At 35.4% G+C, this 15555-nt stretch overlaps 1 protein-coding gene across 2 annotated transcripts in view; it reads left to right on the top strand.

The window, feature by feature from the left end:
• Positions 1 to 4: 4 nt before the first annotated feature.
• The window catches only part of LOC115442664 (vacuole membrane protein 1), a 38389-nt gene continuing 22838 nt past the window's right edge, over positions 5 to 15555 (top strand). The window contains exons 1-2 of one of the 2 annotated variants that reach the window (XM_030167783.2): positions 5 to 142; positions 1352 to 1553. In XM_030167783.2, coding sequence (XP_030023643.2) covers positions 1365 to 1553 — 189 coding nt within the window. In that variant the 5' untranslated portion in view covers positions 5 to 142; positions 1352 to 1364. The remainder of the gene's footprint in view (positions 143 to 1351; positions 1554 to 15555) is intronic. The other variant, XM_030167782.2, reaches the window with a different exon arrangement.

The raw sequence follows: 15555 nt of genomic DNA, 5'->3' as shown, positions 1-15555 counted from the left end.
ATGTTTTTTTAAACTTCAATAAATTCAATTTCACTTTCTACAGTTTGTGGTGTGAGAAAATAGATTTTTTGTTACGAAAATTAGATTTCACAAATCAAATTTGTATATATGTTGACAAAAGAGTTCGCAGCGTATTGATAATGTGAGTGAATATTTGTTATCGTTTGCAAAAGTTGCGCTAGGTTAGAAATTGCATTTAATTTACGCTGACTGTCCCCGATCATTTTCCTGATATTTTAAATTTGTGCTTAATTATTAGGGGCTGGAAGTGGCTTTTTTATTTTGGATATGCTGTCTAATGCCCTATACGTATGAGTTTTATGTTATTCTTTACTAATGTTTCGCTTCAGTGAACATTAATAATCAATATTTTGACGATGAACTTAATTGTTGCTACATTATGCAAATGTACGTACCTCGCCGCTGTACGTTTAACAGCCAAAAAATAATTCGGTGAATCATACTATCATTCATTGTGATCCATTGTTTGTTAATATTTTAAAATGATAAATCCGGGAATTACCGACGTATCTAATATCGAGCAAAGGTCAATAATGTTCAAGAAACATTGCAGTTAAGTCATAAAGTGACCGGAAAAACCCTTATTTCCCATTTCAATAATGCTTTTAACATGATTAAATTCATGGGGAAAAAATGCAAAATAAATGATATCAATCTACACAAGGCATAAATTAAATTTACTACCACAGTGCCTAAACACCTCACTGAACATCCATATGCTCGAAATAAATTATAACATATTTATTATATTATATAAAACCTTTGAAAGTTATAGTCATCTTTATATCAAAAAATATAGCTACAATATATATGTACCCATTTATTAATTATGAAGATTTAACTCAATTGGCTGTCTTGTTTAATATTTATTTACTTTACATAACAATTATGAATGACCTTTTTTTTCTGAACACATTGGCTATATTTCCCATTTACCCATCTCTTTTATTTTCTATTTCACCATACTGTGGTCATGATGGAAAGTACATAAGTAACAATATTTCAAATCTAAAAATAGTTGACAAGAATAAAATATAAAAAAAAAACCGAAATATTCTTTAAAAATATCATAATAAATTTTTTGATACTTGCCGAATTTCTTACAACACAAAAATAAAATACACTAGTATTCCAGTTTCATGTATAAAAAAATAAAATCAGAAATCTTGACACATTTTCTCCTATAAAGCATTCCTCAAGACCACAGAAACATCATTAAATATTGACCCTCCAGTAGTTTTTATTTCTATTTATATATGTTGCCCTATAGTGTATGAATGTATTTATTATAAAAACAACCAACAGATAGATATAACAGACTCAACATTAGCTTAATCGCAGAAATGGCAGGCACAAGACGTGTCCGCAATCAGGCAAACTCGGTGCCAATACCGCGTCAGAACTCAGTGTCTGAGAATGGGAGGACTCGTCAGTACCTAAGCCCTGAAGCTTTAGCGGCAATGAATAAGGAACAGCTACGCGCAGAGTGCAGGAAAAGGGGCCAGCGTGCGACGGGCAACAAAAACGAGCTGGTACTGAGCTGAATGCGTTTGTCTGTGTGCTTTGTTTATTTTTTTTACGCCGGACGTTATGTGATGCTTCCCGATTTTCTGTTGTAGATCACTAGTGCTATGCCTTGGTTTATGTACTTTAACACTAGACGCTATGATGAAGCTTTTGCTTCTCACTTTATGAGTTGTTTCAAGCCAGATTTTGCACTTTTTAAAAGTAAAACCATTTTATAATTTGACTGCAAAGTATATTTTAGTTTTATCATTCGCATATTTATGAATAAGTTGTGATAAGTACTTTAGGTTTATTTAATTTAAGTTCCATATAAATGGGTAAATTTCAAAGTTATATGGAATTATTTTCTTTTTATCATGATTTGAACCAAATCAAAAAGGTTTTCCTCATATTTTTCTCATTCATAAATTTATTTATCATTTATTATATAGACCAGTATTTTTTATTTTTATATTTTTTAATTTATACCCATAATATTTTCCTCATTTAATTAGAATTAGCTTGATAATAATAGTCCACGGGCTTACCTGTTATGTATGTAGGAATGAATAAATAATATTGAAAAAAAGAGCCACATTAATAAGGATATAAGAGTCAATTTAACATGCAGAATCAGATTGTACCAGTGATAAAAAAATTGAAAATTGATCTGATGGGTATATTCAATTGATCTGAAGGGCATATTTACAACACCATCCTAGGAGGATTAACAAATATTTTTATTAATAATTCAATAGTAATATGCAAATACCTACTCTTAAATAAAATCCCATGAAATATACGTTTCGAATTGGAAAATGCAGCATATGTATAACAGCGTGACGAACCAATTCGTATTACTATAATTAATGAAACTAACATATCGTACTTTGCTAGCCAAACTGAATTTAATATATTTTTTATATCCCTAAACTAGGTTTTGCTTACAGCTTTGTCCACGAGAACGTCCTTTCCGGATAAAAATCACAGTGTACTCTGTTCGGGATAAAACATCACCTACCAGGTGTTGGTCGCGGCTTCACAATCGTGAAAAGCCTTTACCATCACAAAAGTCCCTAAATCAATGTAGCGATCCATAGTGCCACTTGTATGATGCCAGCGCCATCTACTAAAACAAAAAAGAGAATTCAAATATTTCTCACAGGAGCACATTACTGCGATCAAAAATAGCCATTATGATAATCCGAGACTTGGTCTATCTGTGTGCAACTTTCGCAATTACAATTGTTAATTGTATAATAAAGTTATAATTGTCTACGTATTCACAATGGGACAGAATGAAAGTAAATTAGATTATACATAATTAAAATTCAACCTTTTGTCCGCAACATACAATCCATTTAAAGAACTGCATTTGTGGCTTTGAGTTAGTATACTTTTGTAGTATTGACATCAAGCGAATGCAATATGAAATAATGTTGATATAAAATAAATGGAATAATTATATCCAAATAGGTAGACAGACGACTTGATAGCAGTTTTTTTCCTGGCTTGGCAAAGTGACCCCACTGTAACTGATAGCAGACATAGAATGGTCAAATAATGTCCGCAGATGAAATGATTATCCCTCGCCAGTACGCAGTAACTGATAGCAGGCAGAGTCGGGTCGAATAAGAGAGCGAGAGATGATTATCTCTCGCCAGTACGCAGGAAGACGCTCGATATAGTCCGCTCGGAACAGGTCGGTCTGGAAATCTGTGGGAAGCCTTTATTCAGCAGTGGACATCCTATGGTGATGATTTTTAATAATAATAAATCACTGCCTATCACTTCGGTGTACCATAGATAATACCCGCGCGAATCCATAGAGATCATTTACCTAGTCTTGCCATAAATATTGTAATAAAGAAAAAAGAAAATTGTTAACTGCAAATAACATTTATTACTTTTACAGTGTGTCAGTTTAATACATAAATATAAAACAATTAAAAATATAAAAAGCTTATTCGAAGTGGTCTCCATTGGCTGCAATACAGTCCTTTAAACGATGAGGCCAGTTATCAATAGAAGCACGCACTCTTTCCATGGGAAAATTCTTCACTGCCAATCGTATAGATTGTTTTAGGGACTCAAATTATCATGGCGTTTAGAGCAAGCTGTACTCTCTAAAACTGACCACAAATCATAATCCAGCGGATTAAGATCGGGACTAGACGACGGCCAGTCTTCAGCTCTGATGAAGTCCGAAACGTTCGATTCCAACCAAGACTGCGTGGACCGAGCTTTATGACCCGGCGCCGAGTCTTGCTGGAAGGACCATACTTGGTTATTGAACATGGTGATGTTAAGGGGCTTAACTACCTTCTCAAGAATGGTATCTTGATACACTTGTGCCGATGTTTTGATACCTTTTTCACAAAAATATGGCTCAGTCACTCCTTCATAGCTAACACCCCACCAAACCATCACTGAAGTCGGATAATGTCCACGTTGCACTCTGTCGACTAATTGGGAAGCTTCCTTAGAGCTTTGAGCATAAATACGGTCATTTTGTTTGTTAAAATGTTGCTCAATTGTAAAAATTTTCTCATCCGTAAACAAAATTTTTCTGTGACCTCCCTTTGCGTACCGCTTCAGTAGTTGTTTCGATTTTACCACCCTATTCTTCTTTAAATTATCAGTTAAGAAATGGCCAGTGCGTCTCTTATAGGCTGCAAGTCCTAAGTCATCTTTTAAAATACGCGACATGGTTCTAGGTGCTATCTTCATTTCCCGAGATAAAATCTTTTGCTTTCGGACAGGATTTCTTCGAATTCTTTCCCTTACTGCTTTGACCACCTTTTTCGTACGAACACTACGTGGACGGCCAGATCTTTTCTGTCACAAACAGAGGAGGTCTCATTGTACCTATTAATAGCCCGGTACACAAACATTTTACTAATACCAAGTGTATGGAGAGTTTTAAAAATTGCATTTGGCTCCATACCTACTTTGTGTAATGCTATCACAGCGATTCGGTTCTCTTTATCACCCCACACCATTTTAATATCGCAAAATATTTTACAATGTATTGGCGCCAAAATGAGAAAACACAATGAACAATCGTATAAAAATGACAGATTCGAAATTCAAATGTAATATTTTTTTATAATTAAGTGTAACAGTATTTATGGCCAGACTAAGTATTCACATTTCATAATCACCGGCTTTTTATATTCAAAGCCGGTATAAATGCAGCGTTCAAACAATAAAGTTTCGGTTGATATTTCTTCAGCGCTGCGCTTTGTTTCGCCGCTATTACGTGGAAGATAAAGGCTAGGAAGTGGGTCATGAGCGCATCCGTGGCGCGTTCGGTTCCCGCGAATATACCTTACTGTGATTGCACTTGGTTATTTTAGTTTTGCGTCTAGGGAGTCTAAAAAGGCCAACTGTGTTTATATTTTTTCTTGTGTTTTTGTTTTTTTTTTTCTTATCTACAATTCTCGGCATTTAATACATTATGATGCTAAAAAAATTGGTATCGGAAAATCAGATTTTATGTGAAGTCGATTTCGGTTCCGCAAATCCCAAACCTAAAGCAAATATTCGCATCATACAAACATTGGTCTCGGCGCGAAGATCTAACCCACAACTGAATATATTGAAGCTAGCTTATTTTCCACCACGTCCATTGATGTGGAACACATGTGCATATATCCACCAAATAGCATGTAGGTGTTCGTATGTAGTATTACTTAATTCAGTAAAGTATTGACGTCATTGATGTGATAATGCATAATAAAGAATTAATAAGGCGATGTTGACACATCAGAGACATATTTGTAACACAAAACACTTGTTTCGATAGCAAAATGCATAAAGTTTAGTAATATTAGACTTGACACCTGTTTTGTAATGTAAATCAGTTGGAAATGGTGTGTTCTTTTTAATAAATTACTTAGTTATATCTTAGTATATTTCTTGCAAATACTAGTGGTAGGTCTCTCATATGTGAGAGTCCGCCTGGGTAGGTATCATCGCAATGTCTATTTCTGCCGCCAATCAGCAGTGTGTAGTCACTGTTGTGTTCCGGTTTGAAGGACATTGTAGTGTAACTACTGGACATAATAACATTTTACGTCTCATGTCTCAAGATGGCGAGCGCAATGGAATACCAAACAATACTTTGTAATTCAAGGTGTTGGTGTTTCTACTGTTTATGGGCGGTCGTATCGCTTACCATCAGGCGAACGGCAAGCTCGTCTCGTCATTCAAAGCAATAAAAAAACCTTGCATAATCAACAGCCCAATGCTCAGTGATTGCCGTGGTAACTTTTAGGCGGACAGAGACAATAACTCTTAATTCAAATCAGGATGTACCCTATTAATGTAATTGTATTGCGTACCGTTGTACTGAGAAGCGGAAATATTATAGTATGTTGTAGGTAGTAAGACAGTTGTATTTACAGTAGATATTTTTGGCGGTGGCTTTTGTTTGTAAGTAAATACGTAGCCTGCGCATGAAAGATCTTTCTCGAAAATTCTATCAAAATCGGTTATTTTAAAGTTTAACTCGGACAAACAAACAGATAATATTGTAATGTTCATGGGCGGCGGGAGGGGGGTGCAAAAGGGTTCACGTGCAGGCCCTTGTCCGGAACAAATCGCAAAAATAACTGAATGACAATAAGAACTATTGACGACAGAGGTTTTATTATAGTTAGGCACAGTGATGTACAAAATACCCTGTACAAAGTATCTGGAATACAAAATACAAAATACTTTTAAATTAAGTATTTCAGATACCAGATACAAAATACTTTCGAGAAAGGTATTTGAAATACTAGATACAAAATAGGTATCTTATAAATACTTTTTAAAAATACAAGTACTTTTGTAAGAAAACAACATTTGAATTTAAGTTTGTTTGTTATAGATCATCATTATAGATCACAAGAATAATTATTTTAATTTTAAGTTAGATTAAACAAAACCAGCTCTTCAAACATCTTATCACTCATTTTCCTTCGATGAGGCCACATGATCATACCCCCATAAGAAAAAAGTCGTTCCACAGAGGCAGAGCTCGGCAAACAAGTGTATTTTAAAATTTATTTTTTTTATTGTAGTGTAAGTATTTAAGCTCTTTAGGCTTATGTCTTTATTATTAAGGTATTGCAAAGTTTCTAAGTCAGCAGCGCTGGCAGGAAACCCCGTGTTTTCGCCACTTGCAATAGAGGAATCCGAATCCGCTAAAAAAATTTAATAAGATTCATCCTTTCACTTATTTAATATCACCTTCTACATTGTCCAAAGCCTCAGATTCTTGTTTTTTCAGATCAATTTATTTTTCGTGTTTCAGTCAGTATAAGTTCTTTTACATATTCTTTACGCTCTTTTGGTACCCACTTCATTTAAAAAAACGGATCGGATCGAAAGGAAGTATATAGTATAGAAATAGATAAAGTAGCTGAATAAAATAAAGCTTACGTTTCCATATTTACGATCTCCAATTTCACAAAAGTAAACGAAAAATAACTGATTTCAAATCAATCATAACTATTCATAACAGCCGGTGAAATTTGTAGAAAGAAAGAGTCGCTATCTATTAATTTTTCCTCAAGTATAGTGTCCAAGAACGGCTCGGTCAGTTCTACGCATTTATTTTATAAACGACACCAAATAATCTCTACTTTTTCTAAAGTATTTTATCAGAAAAAGTATTTATAAAATACTAAGATACTAAACAAAAGTATTTAAATACAAGATACAAAATCCTTTCTAAAAAAGTATTTTAGATACAAGATGAAAATACGTATTTTGTATCTTGTATCTGTATTTCAAATACTTGTATCTTAGATAAGTCACATCACTGGTTAGGCACATGCAAATAACCGCGCGACTTTTATTTAAAAAAAAATTGTTATTGCATTGTATATTATGTAGTGCTTACTTATGTAGTTGCACCTCCTTAAAAGTAAACTTGGCGGCGCCCATGGTAATGTTTAGGTTTTGATAACCTGCAGCATTAAGTGTCCCAATCAAAACGGCACGCTAACCGTATTTTTAGAAGCTATTATTCGAAATTAATACTATAAGTAGAAAAATAAACATTATTCTACAATATTTTGTCTTTACTTTAGTTGTTTAAAGTTTATATTATGTAGATATTGTTTAATTAATTTCATAATCATAATGCCATCATTGTAATTTTCAACCAAAATTATTAAGCAATAACACATTGGCAGTTGAATATTTTCTATTCCATTTCTTTTTTAATTATCGTAATTTTGCGTATTTCCAACCGTAATTCATGTGCCGTAAATGAACTAATGCTCGAGGAGAAATGTGCTCGGAGAAGGCCTTAATACGCTTTCATTTTGAAATCGTATTGTCACGCTAAGTTGGTGCTAACTGATTTCTTTATTTGTCTTACCCCTTATATGGCATCAGCCGAGGTCCACGTCTTATACAGACAACCTTGTGCTTACATCTGTTTTGGGAGTAAGGCTCAATGAAAACGCATCTATTATTTCCGACAAGTTATCCAAAATGATAAAGGGGGTAGAGCCGTGTGTCCCAACGTGGGGCCCACACCCCACAGGTGGGCAATTTGATAGTAAAGGGGGGCAATTTACACAGGATTTTCAGTTTTTCATTATTTGTTTTGAAATTTTACTTACGATGTTTTGATAACAATTTCATATTGTAATTTCTTCCTAAAACTTATCATTAATATTTCTTAAGGGAACAAAACAATTTTTAAAGGTTAAAAAATCATGTATGTAGTGCATAAATATTTTAGAAATGTTAAGGTGGGGCATAGCCTAAAAAAGGCTAGGAAACACTGGGGTAGAGCCTTCTGGTGGATAAACATGTCTACAGTATGAATGGGTCTGGTCGTTCGTGGTAGTACCACGTGGTAAAACCAATGTGTCTTTTTTGCGTGAAAAAAACGCATTATGTCTACCACCACTTCAGGGTCTCTGGGGTATTTTGGTGCACTAAGATGTTCTGCACGGAACTGTCCCTGAATGTGTCTGCTTGCTGTTGCTGTGAATGAGTTATATTTTAAGCACCGAGTTATTGAGTATCTTAATTAACAGTGATTCCAATCCCAGGAGGCGGAAAGGGCCCGCTATTTGATACGTAGCTTGACCCTGAGTGATAGCCAGGAGCACCAACACCGTCTCAACCTTCTGTTATTCTTAACCCAACAAACTCATCAATGATTCTTCTGCTATTGTTCGGGTTTGTGGATGATGAGGTACATATACGAACAATTGAGCCTCTTGCCCGTTTGCTGGCTTAGGCAATACACATAGATTTGCTTGATCAAATTTGCGAGACATGTTGAGTTTTTGAACGTTCGCTGATTAAACCCTTGAACACGTACGCTATAGTTTTGTTCCGGCAATTGAGCGACTATTTTCGGATAATGTGCGGCCGGGCATAAAACGCGATTAACCTCGGCCGTTGTCACTCGCGCACAAATTTGTCGTCAATAGTTTAAAAAGTAGGCAGTGTGCGTTATTCCTAAGGTGATGTTTAAAGTTAACTTTGCTTTTCTTAATCTCAGTCTTCTTTCCTATAGGGCCGGCTTTGGCAATTTTTTTGTTGGCAAATTATAATTTGTCTTATGCTGATGATATTGCATCAAGCTTGAGTTCATGGCCCCATCCTAGGTCCCTGGCTTCCTCCCTAGGGTCTAGAACCTTGCCGACGCCCCAGCTAAAGCCGGTAGCGTATCCCCCTTATACTTACCTCGGCTTCGACGAACGGTATACTAAACACCTTCCAAGCAAACTGCAATTATTGTTGTTGATTAACAATGAATTCTATATCATTCGCAATAAGAGATTTAACACAACAGCTGACATCTTGGCGCCTGGATTTTGGCACGTTAATACTAATTCGACGCACCCCTGTATTAGTTTGTGTAAACAGCGTATAAATAATCGTTGTTTACATACTTTTTCATATGTTTATTTGCCTTTTAATGTTTATGCGACTTGCAATTCATGTTGAAAAGGAATTATACCTTCCGAGTTTCGTGTTAAAATACTTGTTTTTACAATAAAACGGGAGAAGGTCATCTGATGGCAAATTATAACAATGGAGACAGCGTAATCGTGGGTAGTTTCTGACCGATTAGGAGGAATCGTATTTCATATTTGTTTTCAATTTTATTTAAATATGTTTAATGCTTGGATGTCGGACTTTTTTATGCGAAGATCTCTAATATAAGGTTTTATGGATGTGATTCTTTATGATGGTAAATAGTTGTGAGTGGTTTTGCTCGCAGTCCTGCAAGCAAATGAGTCTTTTGCCTTGATAAGAGAGTGATGTATAATAGTGAGTGAAATGTAGCTTCTGATTAATGACAATGGTTAAGTTGCACCTTTTATGATATTTGTATAGATATTACTAGATATTATAATTCATTACAGAGTGTAAATGAATACGGGTACTATATTTTATATCATACGTATGACATTGATTTCGATTTACGTAAATATTCACATATAATTTTTATAATTGATTAAGCGTATCGATTGATACGGTTATCGATTACATCGATTTTGCGTTCATTATTCCAGTTATTTCCGGTTATCGTATTAGGTTATCAATTATGGCCTCGGCGTGGTGTTCGTATTTAGGAGTCATTTTTGCCTGCGGTTCCGCCCGCGTGGTTTTTCCGGAATAAAGACTGTTTAAAACCGGATAATAATAATAATAATAATATCAGCCCTGTATTATATACTTGCCCACTGCTGAGCACGGGCCTCCTCTACTACTGAGAGGGATTAGGCCTTAGTCCACCACGCTGGCCTAGTGCGGATTGGTAGACTTCACACACTTTCGAAATTCCTATAGAGAACTTCTCGGATGTGCAGGTTTCTTCACGATGTTTTCCTTCACCGTTAAAGCGAACGATAAATTTACAAAGAATACACACATGATTTTTTAGAAAAGTCAGAGGTGTGTGCCCTTGGGATTTGAACCTGCGGACATTCGCCTCGGCAGTCCGTTCCACACCCAACTAGGCTATCGCCGCTCAAAAACTTAAAACCGGACTTAAGCTTAAAACCGGATACACAGGCTGATCCCAGAATGTGGCACACCTGGCACTTTATGTCGGATTTGGCCAAGCCTTTCAGTAAACCCTGATAAAATCTAAGAGGAGTGCATTTGATGCCCACGTTGCAGGTTAACACGACCAATATAATTGCTTTGAGTTCATAATTAACGCCTTTACTTTTAGACTTATTATTTTCTTAGTTGGCAATACATAGTTCCTAAACGCACAAGGATAACACGCATAAAATTTTTCAGGATACTTAAATAACTAACAAAACCTGCACAAGTATTAACTTAGTTTATGTAATGTGTGTGTGTAGAGACTAGGCGCCGTATTAATAATCTAAACTCAGGTTTGTGTCGGGTCTTAATAAAAAATGTACTTAAACTATTTAATAAACAAAACTTAAGCTGCCATTTGAGCGCCTGCTGTCAGCTGAGTACGCGCTATTTAATAAATAACTTACTGCCAAAATATAATTTGTGATGCCGTTATGTTTTTTTTTTTAAATAACTATAATGTTAACCTGTTGACTAGTTTAACAGCTCTCAGTTTATATATCAGTTCAAAGGGAAATAGAGTTTCATTTATTAACGGTCCTAAGGATATAAGTCTAAATTTGACGTGGATTGTTTCAAACTTTGTTGTGTTCCGGTTTGAAGGACATTGCAGCCAGTGTAACTACTGGACATAATACTTAACATCTCATATCTCAGGATGGCGAACGCAGTGAAATACCAAACAATACTTTGTAGTTCAAGGTGTTGGATGGTGTTTCCGCTATTTATGATTGTATCGCTTACCATAAAGCAAACGGCAAGCTCGTCTCGTCATTCAAAGCAATAAAAAAAGAATAATAATTACAAATCGTAATCAAACCGGCTTTATGAAGCTATAAATCATCATATCTTATAAAAAATGTGTAGAATTAATAAACAGATAGCTGACGACAGGCGGATAGGTAAATACTGCATCGTAGGTGATGTTTTCGCATAAATTAGGTCAGTATGTAAGTGGGTCACTGATACTAAGTTATTAACAATGTCATACATAATATCAGTGGAATTTCCAGCTAGGACGCTGGTCATGGCATGTCTGTCCACAAGCCATGATTTACTAAAACTACTTGGTACAATTTGGTATACCTGGTAACACTTGAGAACTTGAAAAATACGCGTGGAATCTTAAGCTGTTTTATACCAGTTAAAAAAGCGGCGATAGCCTAGATGGGTATGGAATGGACTGCCAAGACGAATGTCCGCAGGTTCAAATCCCAAGGGCACATACCTCTGATTTTTCTAAAAATAATTATGTGTGTATTCTTTGTGCATTATCGCTTGCTTTAACGGTGAAGGAAAATATCGTGAGGAAACCTCCATACCTTAGAAATTCTCTATAGGAATTCTGAGGGTGTGTGAAGTCTACCAATCCGCACTAGGCCAGCGTGGTGGACTAAGGCCTAATCCCTCTCGTAGTTAGAGGAGACCCGTGCCCAGCAGTGGGACAGTATATAATATAGATCTGATATTATGTACCAGTTAATGAAGGTTAGGGTATTAATTATTATGCAAAATCTAAATACGTCAACCATCGTAGAAAACAGAGTAAACATTAAACCGTGTAGTGATCGAAAAGCATTTCCATTCGATATCATTTGAAACGCATCGTGAATACACGTAAATGAGGAGTCTTTGTTCGTGATCTATCGCTCGTATTGAACGTCATTTTTCACCGTTGTTTACTATATCTGTTTTAAAATACGTGCATTCTACGAAAGTGTACGTGAGTGTAAATGGATAGCGTATACAATCTATGAAAACGATGTCCTTGTCTTTGATTGTTTGCTGAATATTGAAGTTTTCGATATTACTAGCAATCGTTAGTTTGGTATCGAAATTTATGATTCAAAGAAGTTAGTTGCCTGGATTTCGAATTTATGCATTACTCAACTTATTCAGTCTTATTTATAAAAAAATCGCAAAGCTATGCTTAATTAAAACACAAATTTACTCAATCAGCTGTAACAAATCGAAACCCGGCATCTTGCAACTTAATAAGATTTAAACTAGGAATCCAGTGATGTTTTTGACAGCTATTTAAGCAATTCTTAACTACCTCTTAACGCTCAAACAAGTTTATAAGTAAGACTGATATGAGTTAGGAATATTTTTAAATTAGCGAATCGTCTGTGAACTGCCCCCATGGTTCATCGAATTGATATTAGACATAAATTAGCATGGTTTTGAATAACTACAATTGCACGAGAAAAATATTATAGAATATTAAATTCCGTGACAATTTAACATATTAGAACTGGTAATTCCAATACATTGTATCCTGGAAATTCCCGAAATGTAGGGCCGCTAGTTGTACTCTACCTTTCGAATTTACATCATAATATCATGATTCATGGCTAAACCAATGTATGAAAAAATCGTCAGCCAATATAGTTCAATAACAGTTAAGGCTGTCCACACACAACGGCCTGACTTGATACGGGCTAAGTCTTTTTTTTATGTTGTTAATGACGAGACGAGTTTGCCGTTCGCCTGATGGTAAGCGATACGACCGTCTATAAACAGTAGAAACATCATTCACACCTTAAATTACAAAGTATTGTTTGGTATTCCACTGCGCCATCCCAGGACATGAGATGTTAAGTCCTATTATGTCCAGTAGCTACACTGGCGACAGTGTCTTTCAAACCGGAACACAACCGTGGTTATATTGTTGTTGGGCGCAGAAATAGACATTGCGGTAGTACCTGCCCAGGCGGACTCTCACATATGAGAGACCTACCACCAGTAAAAAAGTAGTGTGGAAAAAGGAGCCCCTCAACATAGAACATAGCTAGGGCTGTCACATCAGGCTGTTTTTGCTTCAGCAAGCACGGCCCTCGCGCATCCCCTCTGACCCCAATTACACCCGCGACAGACCGAGGGACGCTATTTATCACAATATGACCTATATTTCTGCATTTATCTCCGTATGGATATGAAATCATAGGTATACGATTTTATTTCCCATCTCTGTTACTTCCTAAATGCTAGTTTCTTTCTAAATGCTGTTAGATCGTAAAAATGGACCGATCAGAACATGTTTTCAACATGGTTCCGAATGACTTATTATGATCGTTTTTTTTTTCGGGATTAGATCGAAAATTAAGATTGGGATCGTCTATCGGCCGATACTTACTAATGACTCTACCGTATACATAAATTACCAGTGACTAATGGTGAAGTTTTGCGAAAGAAAACCCGACTAAACTTATAGGTACTAATAATATGCTTAAACGCGGTCTAATGATAGTTAGTTTTTACATAAATTTCAAAAGGGAAGCCGGCATTAATCGGGTTATATGGACCCTTCGCCATTGTAAATTACCATTGTGAGAATTAAGAAATGATTTACATTAGACATTAAAATAATCTGCACTTAATGAAGTAAGTTTTCTATTGGGAGAAATCCGTAAAAATTCACTCGAATTACAGATGGCGCTTTCATCTGTAATTCGACAAGTCAAGGACATTTAAAATATTTCATAAAGTAAAACGTATACCAATGTCAAAGGGTGCATATAACCCGATTCCTACCGGCTTCCCTTTCGTATCTTATGTAGAATCATGACAACGATTTACAGACCGCATTAATGCATATTAGTACCTATATATTGTGTCGGCTTCTCTTACGGAATATGTCACCATTCGCCACTGATACCTACCTTTTTTAAATAATAACAATAATAACTTAACTTTATTGGAACAAAAAGAACACAGAAATAATAACATTAATAAGTACATAAACAATAATTGGCATATCTGAGTTTAAGCATTTCAATTATTGTGAGGGGTCACCAAACTAGGCTATGCCTGTATCTTGAGATACCTATAATGAGAGTTAAAAAACTCATGAGTAACCGATATTGCAAAATACAGACAAATAAAGCAGTTATTCCAAAAAAAATAAAACTAAAATCTACAAACTTGACAAACATAGGTACTTGGACAATTATATGTGATGTATGTATAATTGATTTAGTAGATATACGTATGTATAACCACTCGGTTATAAAAATCAAATCATGATCCGTTAAGTCTCAAGAACACAAACAAAGTAATTATAGCGTTGTTCGTTTATATTCAGCCTTATCGGGAACAATGTTATGTTTGTTCGTAAAAGAACACGATATTTATTTACGTATGTACCTTCACGCCTGTATCTTAAAGGATAGGTAGAGCATTAAATCAACAAAGCATTATTTTGGGGAATTTTTGGATTAAAGAAACAAATACGCTCGAGATGGCAAGCTTATTCGAGGTATTAAAAGAGCGGTCTACGATATTCTTTTTTAAATTACAAAATATTTATTGGCCGTACAATATTATCTAAAAAATAGTTCGGGACGATCTTATCCTTATTTCGCAAATCCCACGAAATGCAGACATGAAGTAACACGGTTTTATGAGTGGTAACCTCACTACTTCTTGATTCTTCGTAGAATAAATACTTTTATATCCAAACGTTTCAGTTCTGAGTACGACACCGCGCATGCCAAAACAAATCTCAATGTGCAATTTCGCAGTAAACATCGCATTAGCTACATATTGTTCGGATTTCGTGCGTATACGGGTCAGTGGACCTGCGCACGCGCATGCGCTACTGTCACGCCACCTCGGCTATTTCCGGAAACTAAATAGCTGTACGTTAGAAATTCAACTCAAACATTAATGTAATAAGGTTGATAATCAGAAAATAATACGTTCGTAGTATGAAACGTAGTAGAAATACTCGCTGTAGTATGTTGTATTGTCTAGGAATTAATATAGTGGTTATTGACTGATGTGAAACATGTTCAATACTGGACTTTACTCTGTGTTATTAAGGTTCAATTTAGTGTTAGAAAGGTATTTGGATAAAAGCCATGCGCCAATAAAAAATGTGTAGTGAAAAGTCCGCCGTCAGCTGTTAGTTGTCGTTAATTGTATTTTTTGCGTGAATAGAACAAA

This window comes from Manduca sexta, chromosome 9, assembly GCF_014839805.1.
Source record: "Manduca sexta isolate Smith_Timp_Sample1 chromosome 9, JHU_Msex_v1.0, whole genome shotgun sequence".
NCBI classification, from domain to species: Eukaryota; Metazoa; Arthropoda; class Insecta; order Lepidoptera; family Sphingidae; genus Manduca; species Manduca sexta.
The sequence above is the reverse complement of the archived record's forward strand: the minus strand, read 5'-3'. Positions and strand labels throughout refer to the sequence as shown.